The 19,002-nt window shown below is 38.3% G+C and overlaps 1 protein-coding gene across 1 annotated transcript in view; it reads left to right on the top strand.

Moving 5' to 3' along the window:
- The first annotated feature begins 3,478 nt into the window (after positions 1 to 3,478).
- Positions 3,479 to 19,002, top strand: part of rad51d (RAD51 paralog D) — a 19,150-nt gene continuing 3,626 nt past the window's right edge. Inside the window, exons 1-7 of the mRNA XM_053331910.1 lie at positions 3,479 to 3,680; positions 4,043 to 4,104; positions 10,717 to 10,835; positions 17,354 to 17,435; positions 17,614 to 17,748; positions 17,833 to 17,928; positions 18,061 to 18,151. Coding sequence (XP_053187885.1) covers positions 3,599 to 3,680; positions 4,043 to 4,104; positions 10,717 to 10,835; positions 17,354 to 17,435; positions 17,614 to 17,748; positions 17,833 to 17,928; positions 18,061 to 18,151 — 667 coding nt within the window. The 5' untranslated portion in view covers positions 3,479 to 3,598. The remainder of the gene's footprint in view (positions 3,681 to 4,042; positions 4,105 to 10,716; positions 10,836 to 17,353; positions 17,436 to 17,613; positions 17,749 to 17,832; positions 17,929 to 18,060; positions 18,152 to 19,002) is intronic.

Raw genomic sequence — 19,002 nt, 5'->3', positions numbered from 1 at the left:
CACTCTTGATGAAACTGTCATGCACACTTTTTCCATTCACCTGTATCATTTTATGGAGATTGTGACTGAAGGATGTGCAAGCTCAGTCATCCTCAAAGATAAGACTAGGAGTGCCCTGGTAGCTGCACATACCACATAACCAGAATGTCTCTGGTTTGACTCTGGCTAAGGATCTTTGTTGCATGTTGTGCCCATGGATGTATAAAGAGAACTGGATACAGTGTCTATGGGCTCCATGTGCCCATAGAGCATGCTCTCTAGATACATCACAGGCTGAGACAGCTAACATCCAGTTTAGCCCTCTGGTTAACTTTAACCGGAATACAACAATTCAATCATGCAGCTCCTCTAGACTTTCAAAATGTGATCAGACCAAATCGACCAAATTCTGATTGTGAGAGAAGTCATTTTGTGGGTTTTATAACACACAGCCACTCATTTTCCCATGATTGTGTGTGGGAAAAATGCTTTTTTGGCCCCTGTCAGATCTGAACGTTGCAATTCTATGGTTTGGTTTGGCCAATATGTCAAATTGGCTTGAGAATCTGGTGCTTTTCTTCTTTTATCATGCCCCACTCTATTCCTGTCTTCTTGTCTACTATCAGCTATCATAAAGCAGCAATCCACATCTACCATGCAGCAATTCATCATCACAGAGTACAGCTCCATTTCTTATACATGCAGGTATAGTGAAATGATTAAAACCGTTTTAGCTCTTTATCCATTACCCTAATGCGATTTATTCAGGTAGGTTTATATTAGCATATTAATGGATGTGACATGATTCTTTATTGATCCCTGAGAAAATCGTATTTTCTCTTCCACAATATCAGATCAAGTAAATCCAACTTCTTTTATAGAGCAGAACTTGTATAAAAGTCCTTTAGGTTGGGAAAACAATGAGTTAATGTTAATATAAAACAATAAAATAAGTTATAAGTGATAAATATAGGGCTAACAAGGTCTTGCTAAAAGACACTTCAGCTGGAAATGACTGCTGACAGAAGAGCTTGGGTCAAAGGGACAGCCTCACCAATACAGTCTAAACTTACTGATAGAAATCACTCAGAATTTGGACCAGAGAGTACAAAACTCAAGTCAATGACCTTTTTTTGCGGATGAGGATCACTATGTAACCGGGTTTATTGTCCAGTTAGAGGTCTCTCTCTTTAGATAAGTGCTCTCTGCAACCAAAGTGCCATGATCACTTCCACACTTGACATAGCACTGATTTCTGCAGATGACAAGGTGAACCAAAAAACCCTTTTCACTAAAAACATAATGGGTATGTCAATAGTACACTGAAGGACCAAAATCTATTCCAGGGAGTCGATGAAACAAAGGAGAATGATCTTAACTTACTGAATGACTGGCCTAATTTGTCATAAGGAAAATAATATGTGTCTCCATCAATTAATCTTTGTGAGTCTGCCTAAGATGGTCTGAACAATTAATGGATAATGTTCCAATTGTAAGCTTGACAAGAAATCATTTATGATGATTCTCATGTTGAATCTTCAAGACTTGTTGGTGCTTTGTGTTATGCATGGTTATTTTTTTGTTTCTGCATATTATATGTTGCACTGAATAACCTATGTGTTATTTATTCATTCATTCATTCACTGCTTATCCTCTAAAGGGTCATAGGGAGCTAATCCCAGCTATCATTGGGTGAGAGGCATAGTGCACACTGTACAGGTCACCGGTCCATCACAGGACTAAAATATAGACAAACAACCATTCACACTCACATTCACACTTATGGGCAATTTAGAGTGAACAATAAACCTAAATATCTTTTAAAGAATTATTATAGTCAGTCTTATACCTCATAGGCACTACAAAAACATCATTTTAAAAAATCTGTTGTTTAAGTTCTTGTACATTTACCATTTTTTTATTATTAACAGAACAATATGTGCATAAGTTATACACAAACAAAACTGATTATACCTGGGATATAGCCATTAGCATTTACATTTGCTTGTGAAAAATAATAAAACAAAAGGATAAATTGAAGAAATACACTAATATACCACAGTTCACACAATATTATGTTTTTATTGCTTTCTTGTTTCTTATCTAATTGTGGTGCCATTTTTTCCCCCACCATCATATCACTTTCAAAACTAAAACAAATACTTTGCTCAGTCTTCCTCATTATAAGCAATGCCCCGAAAGAATGTTTAGATGTGTGTAAATTCAATGAAAAAAACAGATCACAAATTTTTTTTTTCTAATCCCCAGAAATCACAAGAAGATTCAATAGTCTATCCAGTCTAAACCTCTCCAACATCTGTGTATATACTTGAAGCTAAATTCTATAAGAAACATCTCTTGGTTTCATTAACACAGTATTTATCACTATATTTTATAACACTTCAATTCTCCATACAGAGATGCCCAAAAACATATAGCTGCGGACAGGAAAACATTTAAGTATTGACTCTAAGCATTGATGTATTGAAGGCAGTATGCTCTGCAAACCCTCCAAGTTCCCTTTACTACAGCAAGCAGAATGTGAAGTCTAATTTAACCCTTCGTTTGATACATATACTATGAAAAAGACAGTGTCAGAGAAACGTGAGACTTGTAACTGCAAAGAAACTATTGAACATGTGCTGAGAGGCTGTAGGAGGTTCAATGTAGAAAGAGAAAGACTGAAGGGAGGGGTGGTAGATATGGGATTAAAGGAGTGGAGCATCAAAGGTCCACAGGGGATAGTTAGAGGTTCAAAGAGCTATATTTAAAGATTTAAATGAAACAGGTTTCATATCCAGAATATTATCAAAGTCGATTTCCGCTGATGTGATGAAAAAAAAAAGATCCTTTAAGTCAATATAATGAGAAACTTTCTCAAAATATTGACTTGGTATCTCAAAATAATGACTTAGTATCTCAAAATAATGATTTAGTAACTTAAACTTATGAATCTCAAAATAATAACTTAGTATCTTAAAATAATGACTTATCTCAAAATAATGGACTTGATATCTCAACAATAATGACTGAATATCTCAGAAAAATTTGATATTATTTAAAATAATGATGATAAGTCATAAGATAAGTCATTATTTTGAGATAGTGTCTCATTATTTTGAGATATATTTTTTGAGATATCTCACAATAATTAGTTACTATATCGTATTTCATTATTTTGAGATAGTATCCCATAACTTTGAGGTAGTTTCTCATAATTTTGAGAAGGTTTCTCTTTATAATGACTTACATAACATTTTATAATTTTTCATCACATTGTCGGAAATGGACTTCCATAAAAAATAAAACTTCATGAAGGTTTTTTTTTTTCGTGTGTTCGTCATGCTGTTACACTCTGCTACGATAGGTGGCAGCATGCACCCCTAACGCTGGCTTAGTGCACTTCTAAAACCGAAGAAGAAGAAGAACTAGAGCAGGAAGCGAGAAAAAAAAGTAGAAGAAGAAAACAAACATTGCGCGGTGCAGTTGTGTCAGTGAAGCAAATCGGAAAAAGTTTGATAAGGAGTCAGTTGTTGTTGTTTTTTAGTAAATACTGTGAAGATTTAATCGTCGCCAACTTTAGAATAAGAGTTCAGAAAGTAGTTTACAATGCCAGACCATGGTCGTCCTAAGAGAGGGAATGTGTCCTGGACTGGACGAGGACTTAGTCCGAGACCTGCGAGCTGCTGATATTAAAACAGGTGTGTGTGTGTGTGTGTGTGTGTGTGTGTGTGTGTGTGTGTGTGTGTGTGTGTGTGTGTGTGTGTGTGTGTGTGTGTGTGTGTGTGTGTGTGTGTGTGTGTGTGTTGTAGGTGTATGTATATATGTGTTGTGTGTAGGTATGTATGTATGTATGTGTGTAGGTGTGTATGTATGTATGTATGTGTGTATGTATGTATGTATGTATGTATGCATGTGTCTAGGTGTGTATGTATGTATGTGTGTAGGTGTGTGTGTGTGTGTGTGTGTGTGTGTGTGTGTGTGTGTGTGATGATAATGAGGATGCTTCAACTTGATTAAAACTCAGATTAACGATAACAAGCTTGATTTCTTGTTTCCACAGTGGAAGACCTTGTTGCATCTGACACTGAGGCGCTTGCACAGAAATGTTCTGTGTCCTATAAGGTAACATTATTTATACCATACATGAATTAAACATGGAGGTGAAGGAGACACATTACAGGTTTTTAAGAGGAGGCAGTGGTGGAAAATAACAAAGTATATTTACTCAAGTACTGTACTTAAGTGCAATTTTGAGGTACCTGTGTGTTACTGGAGTATTTCCATTTGATGCTACTTTACATTTTAGAGGTGTACATATTCTGCTCCACTACATTTGTTTGACAGCTTTAGTCACATTTCAGATGAAGATTTGACACAATGGATAATATAACAAGCTTTTAAAATACAACACATTGTTAAAGATGACACCAGTGGTTTCCAACCTTTCAGGTTCTTGACATCTTAAAAAAAAACAGTGTTTAGCACTAGTAGTCAGGGTCATATTTTAATCAATCAATCAGTCTTTCTTTATATAGCACCAAAATCACAACATAAGGAATCTCAAGGCATTTTTCACATAGAGGAGGTTTAGACTGTACTCTTTTTAATTTAAAGAGACCCCACATTCCCCCATAAGCAGCACTTGGCTTCAGCAGCGAGGAAAAAGTCCTCTTTAACGAGAATAAAACCTCAGGCAGAACCGGGCTCTAGGTGGGCGGAAGAGACCTTGACTGGTTGGGGTTGAGAGAGAGAGAAATAAAGAGGAGAGGAAGAAAGGGAGAAGAGGGACAGAGGAGAGAGACAGAATTTAGCAGCTCCACCAAATAGTGATATTCTTCTTCTCACATGATTTCACTTCAATAAATGTTCCAATGTTCCATTTCCAATTTTTCACCAAAAGTCAGAGATTAAAGAAAAAGTCCAAATACAAACATCTTCCAAATGTTTTCACACAGCCAACAAAACAGCAACAATTATGAATGAAACTGTGACAACATTTGCATTGCCTTCACGCAAAAAAGCATTCAGTCATTACAACCTTCAATTTTCCTGAGTGTTTTTCCTCACTCAAACAAAACCATCTGTGGATCTGCAGCAGCACATTTTAACAAATGTTTACATCCTCACTTCAAAACTCAATTTCATCTATATTCAGTGAACCCTCCTCCAAAAAATAAACAAGAACAAATGTTAAAGCCAATTTCAACATTTCCTGCTGCATTTCTATGACTCTTTCCTTTAAAACACACAGTTAAACCTCCTGTTGTCCTTGGGTCAAGGAAGGAAGGAAGGGAGGAAGGAAGGAATGAAGGAAGAAGGAAGGAAGAGAGGGAGGAAAGAAGGAGGGAAAGGAGTAAGGAAGGAAAGGAAGGAAGGAAGGAGGGAGGGAGGGGGGAAAGGAAGAAGGAAGGAAAGGAGTAGGGAGGGAGGGAGGGAGGGAGGTAAGAAGAAGGGAGGAAGGAAGGAATGGAGTGAGGAGGGAGGGAGGGAGGGAGGGAGGTAAGAAGAAGGGAGGAAGGAAGGAATGGAGTGAGGAGGGAGGAAGGAAGGAATGGAGTGAGGAGGGAGGGAAGAAGGAAGGAAGAAAGGAATGGAGTGAGGAGGGAGGGAAGAAGGAAGGAAGCAAGCAAGCGAGAAAGGAAGGAAGGATGGAAGGAAGAAGGAAGGAAAGGAGTAAGTAAGGAAGGAAGGAAAGAAAGGAGGGAGGGAGGAAGGAAGGAAGGAAGTGAGGAAAGAAGTATGGAAGGAGGGGAAGAACAAAGGAAAAATTAAAGAAAGAGGGAGGAAGGGAGGAACAGTCAAAAGAGACGGGGTCAATTTGACCCGGGAGGATGACAGGAGGGTTAATGTGAATTAACTACAGAGACTTCCATGAAATGCGGTCAAAGGTCAATCAGTGTTGCAAGATTGTATTTGCTAGTTTCAGTCCAATCATAGTCATCACTTATAGTTACATTCCTCTTATTCACCTTATGTAGTGTCCCAAATCTATAGCACTGAACCAAATGTATTACCTCCATTGTAGCATAACACAGGTTATAATAAACTGCCAGATTTGTTTTCTTACATAATTTTTAAATTCATAACTTCATCAGACAACAAGATAACACCCACATCCTGTTTGGAGTGGGAGGTTTAGGTCGTGATCTAATTGTTGACCTTTGACACACTTGCACTTATGGGCAGCATGAGTTTCTCATTGTGTGAGCGGCTTACAGTGGTGGGCTACAATAAGAAAATAAGAAAAAGTCTGTCTTAATGTAAGCAGACCTCCCAACTGCATGTCGGGTCATCTGCTTAACAAGCCGGGCGAAATTATTCCACAGTTGAAAATCACATTTGCTTCCTATTCTTTTATGTATATATATATATATATATATATATATATATTTTTTTTTACATTGTGTTTTTCCCACTCAGCAATTACAACACAGCTATATTATTCCCTGTAGATATAATGGAGAGAATTGTAAAATCAATGTGTGCAGTAAACAGTAGAAAGGTTTCCACCCATCAGTGTAGCAAAACTATAAATTCTAGTCATATAATATTACAAAAAGTTCTAAAAAAATCCCTGTAGGGTCCGCCACAAAATCCTCGATTATCAGTTTGACCCATAAAGAGAAGCCGGCTCTCTCAGTTTTAAATCATTTTTAGCTGTGAGAGCAACAAAGGGAGAGCAGAGATCATGAAAGAAATTCTGCCTAACTCAGTTTTGACCTTATGGGCACATAACTTGAAGGTGTTTTGTACATCATAAATAGTGCCTTTCACTTTTTTTTGGAGATATATTAGAGCGCAAATAATCAAGAAGATCCAAACAGGCATTTCAGATAAAAGTCGGTGAATAATTGTGTGGGTGTATGGGTCATGGCAGTCAACCTCAAGCGTTCTGGGTTTAAAAAAAAAAAAGAAAGAAAGATGAGTTAGGTCTTTTCGGTCAATAATACATCCTCCATGGCCAGAGAGTCTGTGCATGCTGTCTGGATATGTATAGGGAAATAGATTTGTTTTGCCCCCGGGGTTAAAGAGCTCAGAAATGCCAAGAGAAAGTTTTTTAAAAGAGTGAAATATATTGTACAGTCTCTGCTCTCTTATCACTGTACTTTTTCTTTTCATGTGGCCTTCATGTAATTGGACTTTTCTCTGAGTGTAGAACCCCACCGACTCATGTATTGTGGTTTATGGGAGTTGAGTACAACCCTGATCTCAGTTGAAAGTGTTACATATCATCGCAGAGGGAATGTAAGGATTATCCCCACCCGCCCCATGAGATCAATACCCCCCCCCCCCCCCCCCCTCCTGAATATACTTTTATCCTGCCTGCAGCATGTTCAGGTTCATCCCAGTGACCAAGCAAGATTTCCTGACCAGCTTTTTTCAGCCTACAGGCATCCTCTGAGCTGATAACCAGCATCCCTCTGATCCATCAGACGACTGCTATTGATTTGAACCACGCACACGTTTTATAACCGCCAGTAGGTCAATGCTGGGACATCTGCGCCGACACGTTCTTCCAACTCCGGCAGGCTCCCTCAGTTCAATTAAAACTGCACCAGGCGAGGCTTTTATGTAAAAACACACCCATCTTATGAGTCCACAATCCAAATTGGGGCGCCAGTACTCCCACTAATTAGGCCCAACAGATTTGCCTCATTTCTCTGAATAAATTTCTCTTGTTGGACACAATGTCTGGCAGGAATTCCTCTCTGCCCAGAAGAAGAGACTAATCAGAGTATGAGTCTGCTAAACAGCAGTAAGTGCTCTTTTTTTAAACAGAAAAACACTGATCCTTTTTTTTTTACACAAGAAATCACAGCCCAGTCTGGTTAGTGAACAATGTGTTTTCATAGTGGACTGATGTCTTGTTACAGGATCTTAGAATAACTCCAGTGGGACGCACTTTGATGTTGCTACCTAGCACACTACAGTAGGACAACACAGGTATTAAAAATGCACCCATCCAAATAAATCCAAATACCAAGATGCCATTGGCTGGTGGTGCAGAGGAGAAGTGGTCATGGCATCATTATCAGTTATACTATATTTACTGTACTTTACTGTACTTTTTTAATATTTAAATTTTTAAAATATATCATTTTTCTCTTTTTGGTCATGCTCATCTTGTAAGGGTTTCTCATAATGTTCTCTACTTCCTTTTTTTTTTTTTTAATATTGCCACTATTGTCACTATGTCACTATAGAAATGTCATATATTTTAAAAACATGATTTCTACATCCAGCGAGTTTAAAGTCCCAGTGAAACAGGAAGTAGGTGCTTCTTTAGTTTTTGAAATATGTCTTATTTATTTATACGCTTATTTAAAGTGAAATATGGGCAGCGACCAGGCGGGGAGCTCTGGTCCTCTGAAATGAGGCCAACGTGGAAGTAACTTAGAACTGCATTCTATTAAAAGGCCACCAGGGGGCGACTGTTTTGGTGTCAAAAGGACTTTGGTCTCAATACAAGTCAATGGAGAATTCACCAACTTCTCATTTGATTTCTAACCTCAGTAAACATTTTCAAAATGTGTTTATGGTCTCAATCGCTAGTTTAAAGCCTTCTTCAATACAGTATGATGTTCATTTGTGAAATTTTGGCCTCCCTGATTTTATATTTGACGATAAAGCAGGGTATGCATTAGGGCGTGGCTACGTCCTGATTGACAGATTGATTGCGCAATGTCCTCGAGATCCAGCCCTCGCAACCTCCCCGCTCCGCCGTTGGCCCCGCCTCACACCCATATAAGTAGAATCTGTGTTTTAATTTTTCCCAGCATGCACCTGAAATTTTCAAGATGGCACTGCTTATATTCGAAACTATTGGCTTTCGAGCAGCAGTCCACAAACCAATGGGTTCACGGATGTTACGTCCATTTCTTTTATACAGTCTATGGTCAGATCACATTTGATTTAATACATTTATCAACATATGAAGCATTAGATTAGACAGTAGTTTTTACATTTTTCTGGAGAAGATAGGAGGGATTTAGATATAAATACTCATCTTCTTATCATCTTTTCTGACATTTACTCATCTAATTGACAGATACTAAGAGATAATTGACACATAATTAACACTTCACTGAGTCTTTAAGTTACATGTTTGTGTGGGAAAACAAGCATCTATTTAAGCCCTGATCTCAGAGTCACTGTGGTAGTTTGCCAGGGAAAAGGGAAAGACAGCGAAAAGTATGTGTATTCCTTTGGTGCAGTTCTGTACTCTCTGGCAGTGGATATACTAGTTTGGCAATAAAAATGTTAAGATAAGTAATATGCATGGTTGAGGGAAATTAAATCAAAGTTTTCCCATAGTAAAGTAAACTTGTTTGCCAGAAAAGATTTGAAACAGTTGGTTTTTCCAACTTTTTAAATATGAGAATTTGCTTGCTTTTCTGTGTTGAATATTTGATCAGTTGGCTGAACAAAACAAATACATGATGCCACCTTGGGCTATGTGAACTTTTTTCTTTCTTTTTTGTGGTAAATAATATGATCAGTGCAACATAGGTATATAAGCACAACATAACATTGACCTAATAGAAAAAGCTACTGAATAACAAGGATAAATGAGGCTACTTTCAATGTCCATAGATGTGAATAAACAAACTTAAGTGCAATAGTTAAGTGCTTGAGGTTCTATTTAGACTGCGTGTGCGTAGGCGTGAGCGTGTGTGAAAGGCTTTCTATGGCTGTTATTATTGTGTGGAGATGTGTTTGCAAGAGTTTAAAGAAATAGAAAAAGAAGAAATAAGAGAAAAGAGAAATGAATGCTGAACAAATGGACTAAAGGAAGCACTTTAATTTGAAGGGCATTTTATTACTTTCTGACATGTAAATAAAAAAGAACCAAAAGAATTATTGTTAGTTCCAAGACTATACCAAACTAGTAGGGCTGTACACTCAAATGAAGCCTTGGAAATAATCCATAATGTCTTTACAAAGCAATAAAAGCTTCACTTTGAAGCCTCAAAAGAAACTTCCCTGCGTTCTTGAGGTACCAAGGACAAATTTCATGACTTTTAACTTTTTAAGACCTTTTTAACCCTCCTGTTCTCCTCGAGTCAAGGGAGGAAGGGAGGAAAAAGGAAGAGAGGAAGAAGGAAGTAAGGAAATGGAGGGAGGGAGGGAGGGAGAAGGAAGGAAGGAAAGGAGGGAGGAAAGGAAAGGAACGGAGGGAGGGAGGGAGGGAGGAAGGAAGGGAGGAAAGGAAAGAAGGATGAAGCGAGAGAAAGGAAGGAAGGAAGGTAGGAAGGTAATGGGGAGGAAAGAAAGAGACGAGGAAGGAAGGAAAGAAAGAAGGAGGAAGGAAGGAACAGTCACTCTGCCCTAGCTCAAATCAGATTTAAAACCTTAACCTACAATTCCAGACATTTTAAGACATTTCACACCTTGAATATCAAAAACTAAATTTAAGACTTTTTAAGGATACTCACAGGGACCCTGAGTACACTTGGAACATCACTAGTTTCAGTAATCTGTTATTAACCAAAAGATGATATGAGAACGCATAGAAAGAACAGACTGTGGGCATGATGTGATCGTTAAAAAAAAAAGAAAGTCTTCTAATCACATCAGAACAAGCCAAGATTTTACCTTGTGCCTCCGGATTATGATCATAATGGACCAATTGGGCAGAAAACGATCCAATCTGGCAACCTTGGCAGAGTGAGTGCACGGCGGATCCGTGCAGCAGTCGTCTAAGCCTCATATGCTGTAATTTTTGTATTTCAGGCTCTGTTTGCCATCCGCAGAGTGCTGCTGGCCCAACACACAGCATTCCCCGTGTCAGGCGCTGATCTGTATGAAGAACTATTGAGCTCAACAGCCATCATCTCCACTGGAAATCCCAGGTAAAGACAATTGTGCACACACAGCAAAGCACACTGCTTTGTCTTTTCGGAGGACTGGGGGGATTTAAAGGTGGGCTCAGTGCCACGAGAGTTTAAGAAGCTTCACCCTATTAAATCAAATATGTATCCCAAAGGACAGTTCTCCACATATTGAATTAAAATACACTCCCCCGCTGTTCAGTTTAGACACAAAACTGATTTAGTGCTGCTGATGCTTGTTTAAGCTTGGCTTCTTCATCACTGCCCACTCATATCATTTCCAAATATTGGATGATTGGCGGTAGTAGCAGTATTTTATGTGTTTTTAAAAGTTGAAGGACATGAGGGCTAATGCTAAGCAACATTTTAACATGCGACATTTAGCACACATGCCTCTTGTTGGAGCAAGGGGATACATTTAAAAGTGATTTTTTGTTAGATTCACTATGTTTTTAGTTGTTGCTCTATAGCTTTACAGACCAGCACAGAATGTCCACTATCACAGCATAACATTAAATCAATAGTATCATACATTACCAAAGATGTTTGTAACCAGATTCCTCTGCATCGACCCATTTTTATCAAGCTAAAATAATTTCAGTGTCGTTAAAATCGAGTTTGCATTGAACTATGCCGGTAGAATATGCATCTGGAGTACGGTGCATAGCTGTAGTTAAAAATACAGCAGACAGCAATAGAGTGTTTCAGAAATGGCCCATGTGCTGCTGCATTCTTGCACTGAGGGAAACATTTTAGCAGCGAAAGAGAGGACTTCTTCTAAAGTCTAAAGTCTAAAGTGGCCTCTGATATCAACTGCATTAACTTGGCCTTCAGCTACTTTCCACGTGAAAAACACACACCATTGACCAAGCCTTTTAAAAATATTTTTTGTGGTACATCAGAGAATCAAATTTTAATGACTGAAAGAAACCGAACATTCCTACTGCTGCTAGTATGACACAGTTAGCCTGGAAAACTGAGACACAGCATCACTGGACAGGTACAGGTGTAGATTTGGACGTTTGTAAGGCAGATGGAGCACAAAGTTACAGAGCAGAAGATACATTTCCCATTTCTAGAAGGGAAATATTCTTTAGTAAGGATACAGACTGCTCTGGACCTTTTACTCATTGTTTGAACATAACTAATAACTGCAGGTGTGATCCCCCCCCCCCCTCTTTTTAATCACTCCTTTTTAAGTGTTTTTCATAAATTAGTCATTGCTTTGTATTAGTGATATGAAACTGAATCAACCATGTGAGTAAAAACCAGTCTGACTTGTGTGTGTGTCATGGCTGCCCTCTACTGGTGAAAAGGTGAACTGATGAATGGTGCTCCACAAGTTATTCAGTTCATCATAAGAATAGATAGTTGTCAGATGCCGTTAAGACGTTTATGCAGAGACAGAGTCATGAAACAGTCAATATGTAAAGGATTGTGCAGAGTAGATCATAATCTGTTGACATCAAGAAGGATATTTCCTGCTTTGCCTACTTGCAAAAAAAAAAAAATCAGTAAATGTATAAAACAATAACAGCACACGAACATGTCATGCTTTTCTTGAGTCATTTTACAGCTCTGTCTGAGAGAAGACTGCAGTCTGAATGAAATGATGCAAATATTTAGAGTATTTACATATTTTTCATCATGCTCAGTTGAGGACAGCAAGCATATCCTACCTAAACCTTGAAGCCCTGAAGCCTGTAAACTCTGTCAGGACTTCTCTTTAGCTTTCATCTGGTGCTGGGCACATTTTTGGCAAATAATTTTGACAGCTTTTGCTCTTTTTAATACTTCCTTTAATACTTTCTTCTTCTAGCTGTTTGATATGTACACATTAACCAACAGCCTTGAGTCCAGAGAGGCATGAAAAAGAACTAGATGATATAGTTTAAGTTATTTTAACAGGAGAGTAAAAATGTCAGAAATCAAAAGAGGTGCTACTATCTGCACTAGTCTCATAAAGTAAAATGTGCCATAGCTTGGGTAAGGAAAGCTGGACTTGAGTTATCTTCTTAGCTGAATATATGTTAACCCTATTCACAGTATTATGCTCATAATTGTAGCTGTCTCTTTAAATATCACAAAGAAACATCTTTTTTTGTTTTTGGCAGTGACAAAAACACACATTATGCAACTTTCATAATCCTCCATCCAAGCTCATAAGTAATATTACAACAAATAATAAATGGGGCTCATTTGAGATTTGGCTGCTGAGAGTATCATCAGGCAATATTTCCAATGACAATCAAAAAGAAAACAACAAAAAACTGAATAAACCTTATCAGACTTATTGCTGCCACGATGGTGATTTTTCATACAAACAGGGTAGAAGATGAGGGCTGATAATGGTTTCTAGCTTTCATCAACTTGTGAGTCATGTAGCTTACAAAATATATTCTGTCAACATTTCGACAGTGTGATGACAGTATATTATGATTCTCTGGATAGGCTACTGTGGAAATATCCGGGTGTGATAAATGATAAAAATTCATCCTCAAATCAAGACTCTGCTCATAATTCAAGTATTCAACCCCACTCAAATGCTGCTTATTTGCATTATTCCTCTAAATTATTCTCCAAGTGCTGAGCATGAATGCTGACAGGAAATATCTGTGCACAGAAAGAAGGTTTTCTTTTTTTTCCTTGTAAAGAGCTCTCCATCTAAAGAAAACTAGACTCAAACACAGAAGCCTCTTCATGCTCCCACTTCAATCATCAGTATCCAGATGTCACCAATGAGTACAATTCATGAGGAATTCTGAATCTTTGATTTTTCAAGGACAATCACTTTCATCCTCCCCGAAGCCCTTACAGGAACCACCACCTGATGTTTCATCAACAGTGCAAAACCCTCTTCTGCACCAATCTCAGAGACGAAAGGCGTAATGCAAGAATGTCCGTCCCCGCCAATTCTCCTCTTCACAATCATGCTCCGGGTGATGAGAACTGCCAACAGCGAGCTTCCAGTGATGCTTAACCTTCAAGCTTTTAGAGGACCTTGACTATGTAGATTTAACTGCCAACTCTGTCATATCTATCATCACACATATGCAGGCGAAGATGATGAGATTTCACAAACCGCACAGATCACTAGCCCGAACGTCAACAAAGACAAATCAAGACGCTCTAATGCCGCGGAAAGAACAGATGGTTGAAGCACTACAACAACAAACACTTCCTCTGATGATGATCAAGCTATAAGTGCAAGAACATCGCTCATTCATCTCGAGGCGGCAATAAGGGTGCCATTGGAAAAACCTATATTCTATTGTAATGCATCCATGTTTTTATGTCGTTGTAATATAAAGGAACTATTACAAATATAAAAAACAGTTTTATTCTAAGTAAAGTGTGATTTTAAGTCAAGAATATAAGTAAATGATCAGCAGTTTTTGGTGATACAATAAATAAAAAAACATGTATTTCTGTGACTTGCTGGTATTTCTTTCCAACTGTAGTTTTCCCTTTGGTATGCCATATGGCTCTTAATGCCACCCATGAGCCTCAGTCACCGTCGCCATGGATAAAAACACTTTCAGAGGCAAAAAGTAGAGCAGTAGCAAATTTCCAAATGCTTTATTATTGCAAATGGGGACAAAACGGCGCCCTAAAGTTGCTGAATTCTTCCGACATTGTCCCAGAATACAAAAGATTGATTTGATTTGCTGAATATTTTGATAGGTTTCTTTGGAAGCGTAATCTTAAGCATCTGCTCACCATTAGCATCACAAGCAACAGGCTTTTAGAGCTCTGTGGTTGGATGCTTTTTATTGAAATGACTCCTTCAAAGTGGTAGTTGCTTTCTCCTCTTACATTTTTATGTACACAGATTTGTACCATTTTTTTTTTTTTTTATCCAAGAACCAAATAAAAATACAGTTGCTCATCTTTTGTACTGATGATTCAATTGGGAAAGTTTAATGCCCATCCAAAGCTTAGAAGTGAAGTCGGTCATGCAGCATCTTCTATACTGAAAATTACGAAGACTGAAACACAATACCTACCTTTTTATAAAATGTTTGGGCATTAGATGACATGAGCAGACCTCTATTGTGGAACTGTGAAATCTAACTAAACCCAACCAAAAATGAACCCCAAAACAGCTTTAAACAGAAGATAATAGGTACATTTAGATGATTAAATATGGCGCAGGAAGTCTCACCATGCATTAGACAGCACTCTGATATTTATAGCAATCCACAGCTGCATCGGCTCAAACAGGCACATTATGTAGGTCTTGTGTCTTTACATAACATTATGAAGCAATGATGAGGTAACTAGCTATTGTACAGAGCACTGATTAGACATCATTAATTGAAAAGCAAGATTCAAAATCAGATGACAAGCTTCAGAGCTTATACTGGGTGCAGCACCTCTTGGAGCATACATGTTGAAACATTTATAGTGATATTATAAAGCTTTGGTACCTGGTACGACTAGACAGGCTGTAAACAAACTTGACACCTATTTTACACTCGCTTGGCTGAACTATTGTTGACTAAATGAAAGCAGATTGACATGGTAAGGTTAAGGCACCACAGATGTGCGATAGGCTGACAGTTCAACCTTCAACTACGGTCTGCGTTTAAACCACATCCTCGCATCGAGCCCAGGCCGTGTTGACTCAGGTCAGTGGGAAATTAATGGACCGCTGGTGATTTATTACCTAAGTTTCATGCGCTGTGAACACATAAAAAGAGGCAATACATTGAGGTGGAAGAGGTCATGTATAATCGACACGCACAGTATGAAGGTGCTCAGGGAAGATTTACCTGTAGCAAGAAATCTTAAGTACAGAGTCTGTTTCACTCACTTCACACACACAGTGTATTCCTGTGAATAAAGATGGTTTAAGTGTCAATCTCTGTGAAAGCCACAACTGAGTGGACCTCTGAACCATATTTATCCACCGACTTGTACGTGATGTGCGTTTGTGTGTAGCTTTGTATTTTGTATGCGTCCCGTGTGTTTCTTGCTCTGCTGAACTGTTTGTTATTCTGCCGTTAAACGTTTTAATAGTGACCGACTGAAGTTAGCATGTTTGGTTTTGAAGTTAGCATGGTTGGTATCACATGGCCTAAGCAGGCGGGGAGTTCTGGTCCTCTGAAATGAGGCCAACATAGAAGTAACTTAGAACTGCATTCTATCAAAAGGCCACCAAGGGGCGACCGTTCTGGTGTCAAAAGGACTTCCGTCTCTATACAAGTCAATGGAGAATTCACCAACTTCTCACTTGATTTCTAACCTCAGTAAACGTTTTCAAAATGTGTTTATGGTCTCAATCGCTAGTTTAAAGCCTTCTTCAATGCAGTATGATGTTCATTTGTGAAATTTTGGCCTCCCTGATTTTATATTTGACGATAAAGCAGGGTATGCATTAGGGCGTGGCTACGTCGTGATTGACAGGTTGATTGCACAATGTCCTCGAGATCCAGCCCTCACAACCAATCGCAACCTCCCTGCTCCACCGTTGGCCCCGCCCATACTCCGGCCCATGACTCCGCCTCATGCCCATATAAGTAGAATCTGTGTTCTTCTTTTTTTCCCGGCATGCACCTGAAATTTTCAAGATGGCGCTGCCTAGATCCGAAACTATTGGCTTCAGAGCAGCAGTCCACAAACCAATGGGTGACATCACGGATGTTATGTCCATTTCTTTTATACAGTCTATGGGCCAAGCTTGAAATTTCGGTCACTTAGTAACAGATGATGATATTGGAGATGATCATAATCGGTCTCCTTCATGTCACCAGATTTAAATGGCCTCCTTCTCGATGAATGACTTGATGAATTATCATTAATGACATAGAAAATCGATAATGGTAATATTGGGAATTTTTACTTTAACAATGATTTAGATGATTATTTGATAAGCAAAATACTTGCAGATACATTTTTAGTTGATTTTACTAATCAAACATTTGATAATTCGTTGCAGCTCTACACAGTAGACATAGGTAGTAAGTATAGTAACTATGATGTCACCCTTTGCTGTTTTTAAAGCCTCACGTTGAATGGTTTCATTGTCGCCATCTCTGTTTTTTGGAGCCAGAAGTGACCATTTATGAACAAGAGGATGGCGCTAACTCTGGGAATCTCGATCATCAAACGATGTCACCGTGATAGCAACTTGTTAATCATAAAGTAGCCATACCCTAAAGCATATACCACTTTATCTATTTTACTTTAAATCGTACCATAATTTACAAAATGAACATCATGCTGTATTGAAGAAAACTTGAAACTTGCATTTGACACCTTTAACCCCTTATGAAAGTGTTTGCTGTGGTAATAAATCAAGCCATTAAGAAACAATTCAGGTTTAAGCTGCACCCGATGTCACTTTCCAGACCTGGAGCTACCCACTTGTCTTGAACTTAATGAAAACTCTGTATATGTATTATCCTTACCCAGCTTCACTTTTGTGTTTTGGAGTTTTTTGTTTTGTTTTTTGGCTTTACAAATTTACTTGGACTTAATAGTTTATTACATCGCATGGCAGTTGTGAGTAATGCATTGAACCTTGTTTCTTGCAGCTTAGATAAACTGCTGGATTCAGGCTTGTATACTGGAGAGATAACAGAGCTGTCAGGCGGCCCAGGAAGTGGCAAATCTCAGGTGAACATTTCCTGCCTTCCCCCTCCATTACTGATTATTTCTGGCTCATAAATTCCCTTTTCTCTTGTGGAATAAGAAATTGAACTCTGGCTGCTATGTACTTTCCATTCAGCCAACACAAGTTATGCATACAGTTAGTTTTTTAACTATTTCTCTGCCTTCTTGTCATGACTTCTAGGTGTGTTTTGGTGTCGCAGTGCACATTTCTTACCAACTGAAACAGGGCGTAATATACATCGATACGACGGGAGGTATGACTGCCAGCCGCTTGCTTCAAATGCTACAAACTGAAACAAGTAACAAAGAAGAGCAGGTGAGTTGACAGGAATGGAGTCATAAACGAATGTTAGATCAGCTGTAATGAAACAATGTAAAACCAGAAGCTGTCATTTCACAGATGGAAGCTCTTCAGAGGATTCGTATCTTCCGTTTGTTTGACGTCTTCTCTCTACTGGAATGTCTGTACAGTCTTCAGGGTAGCGGGCTTCAGCAGGTTCGTCTGCAGTTCTTTTTCTGCTTAAAATATACCAACAATCCCGCCGCACCTTGGGGGGAACCTTCGAGAAAGACATAAAATTTTCAGCAACCTAATTTTGTCACTTTTTTTTTCTTTTTTTTGCATCAGGCGTCTGTTGGCGGTGGCTCTGTCAAGGCAGTGATCGTGGACTCGGTGTCAGCTGTTATCTCTCCTCTATTGGGAGGCAAATACAATGAAGGTGGTATTTCTTTCTGAAAGTTCATCATAGTCAATCATACCTGAGGTTTTGTTTACACCTGAGCTTGTAAATTCCAAACGTCTGTCCTGAACCTGTAAAATAAATATCACGACAGGGTTCCCGCCTATTTAAGAAGCTTCGAAGTTGGTTTATAAGAAAGTGGGAAAATAAATAAAACGTTGAACCTCAAAACCATCACAATTAAAGGGAAGAGCTCATATTTCTGACATCAGTTATATTTAGAAATGTTTCATTAATCATTGAGCTGCTTAAACTGGTGTCAGATCTCTTGAGAGTCGGGAATAATTTCTTAATCTAAGTGAACTTTTTATTGCTAGAAAAGCTCCAAAAGTGATCAAATTAATTAAACAGTCACTCAGTACAACAGGATTCACAGAAGGATCTAAAATAAACCTGTCATCATGAGTACCTGTGAAAAGATATTAAAAAAGACACAAAAAAAACCAACTTACTTTTACTTATGTGTTAATGTTAATCAGTGAAGCATTTAGTTTAAAGCTGTTGACAGTTCAATCAATTACTACTGGTCTTGTTTATTCATGAATAAATGAATACCTGACCAACCCTTTAAGAAAACTGTAGGTCATTTTGTTGAAACAGTTTCTTTTTCTCCACGCCTTGGCAGATCAGTCAGAGTAAAAATCTAAATCAAGAGAAATGGCTAAAAACATGAGCCAGATAATGTAATAAAAGCACGGTTAGCATCAAGACAATTAGCATCAAGACAATTAGCTCACCTACAGTAGCAACATATTGTAATAAATGAATTCAGAAGTCATAACATTTTTAGAAAACTGTGTTCTGAGTCAGACCTGTTCGTGACCTCTGCA

This window comes from Scomber japonicus, chromosome 13, assembly GCF_027409825.1.
Source record: "Scomber japonicus isolate fScoJap1 chromosome 13, fScoJap1.pri, whole genome shotgun sequence".
Taxonomy (NCBI): Eukaryota; Metazoa; Chordata; class Actinopteri; order Scombriformes; family Scombridae; genus Scomber; species Scomber japonicus.
This window is presented reverse-complemented; position numbering and strand designations above follow the sequence as displayed.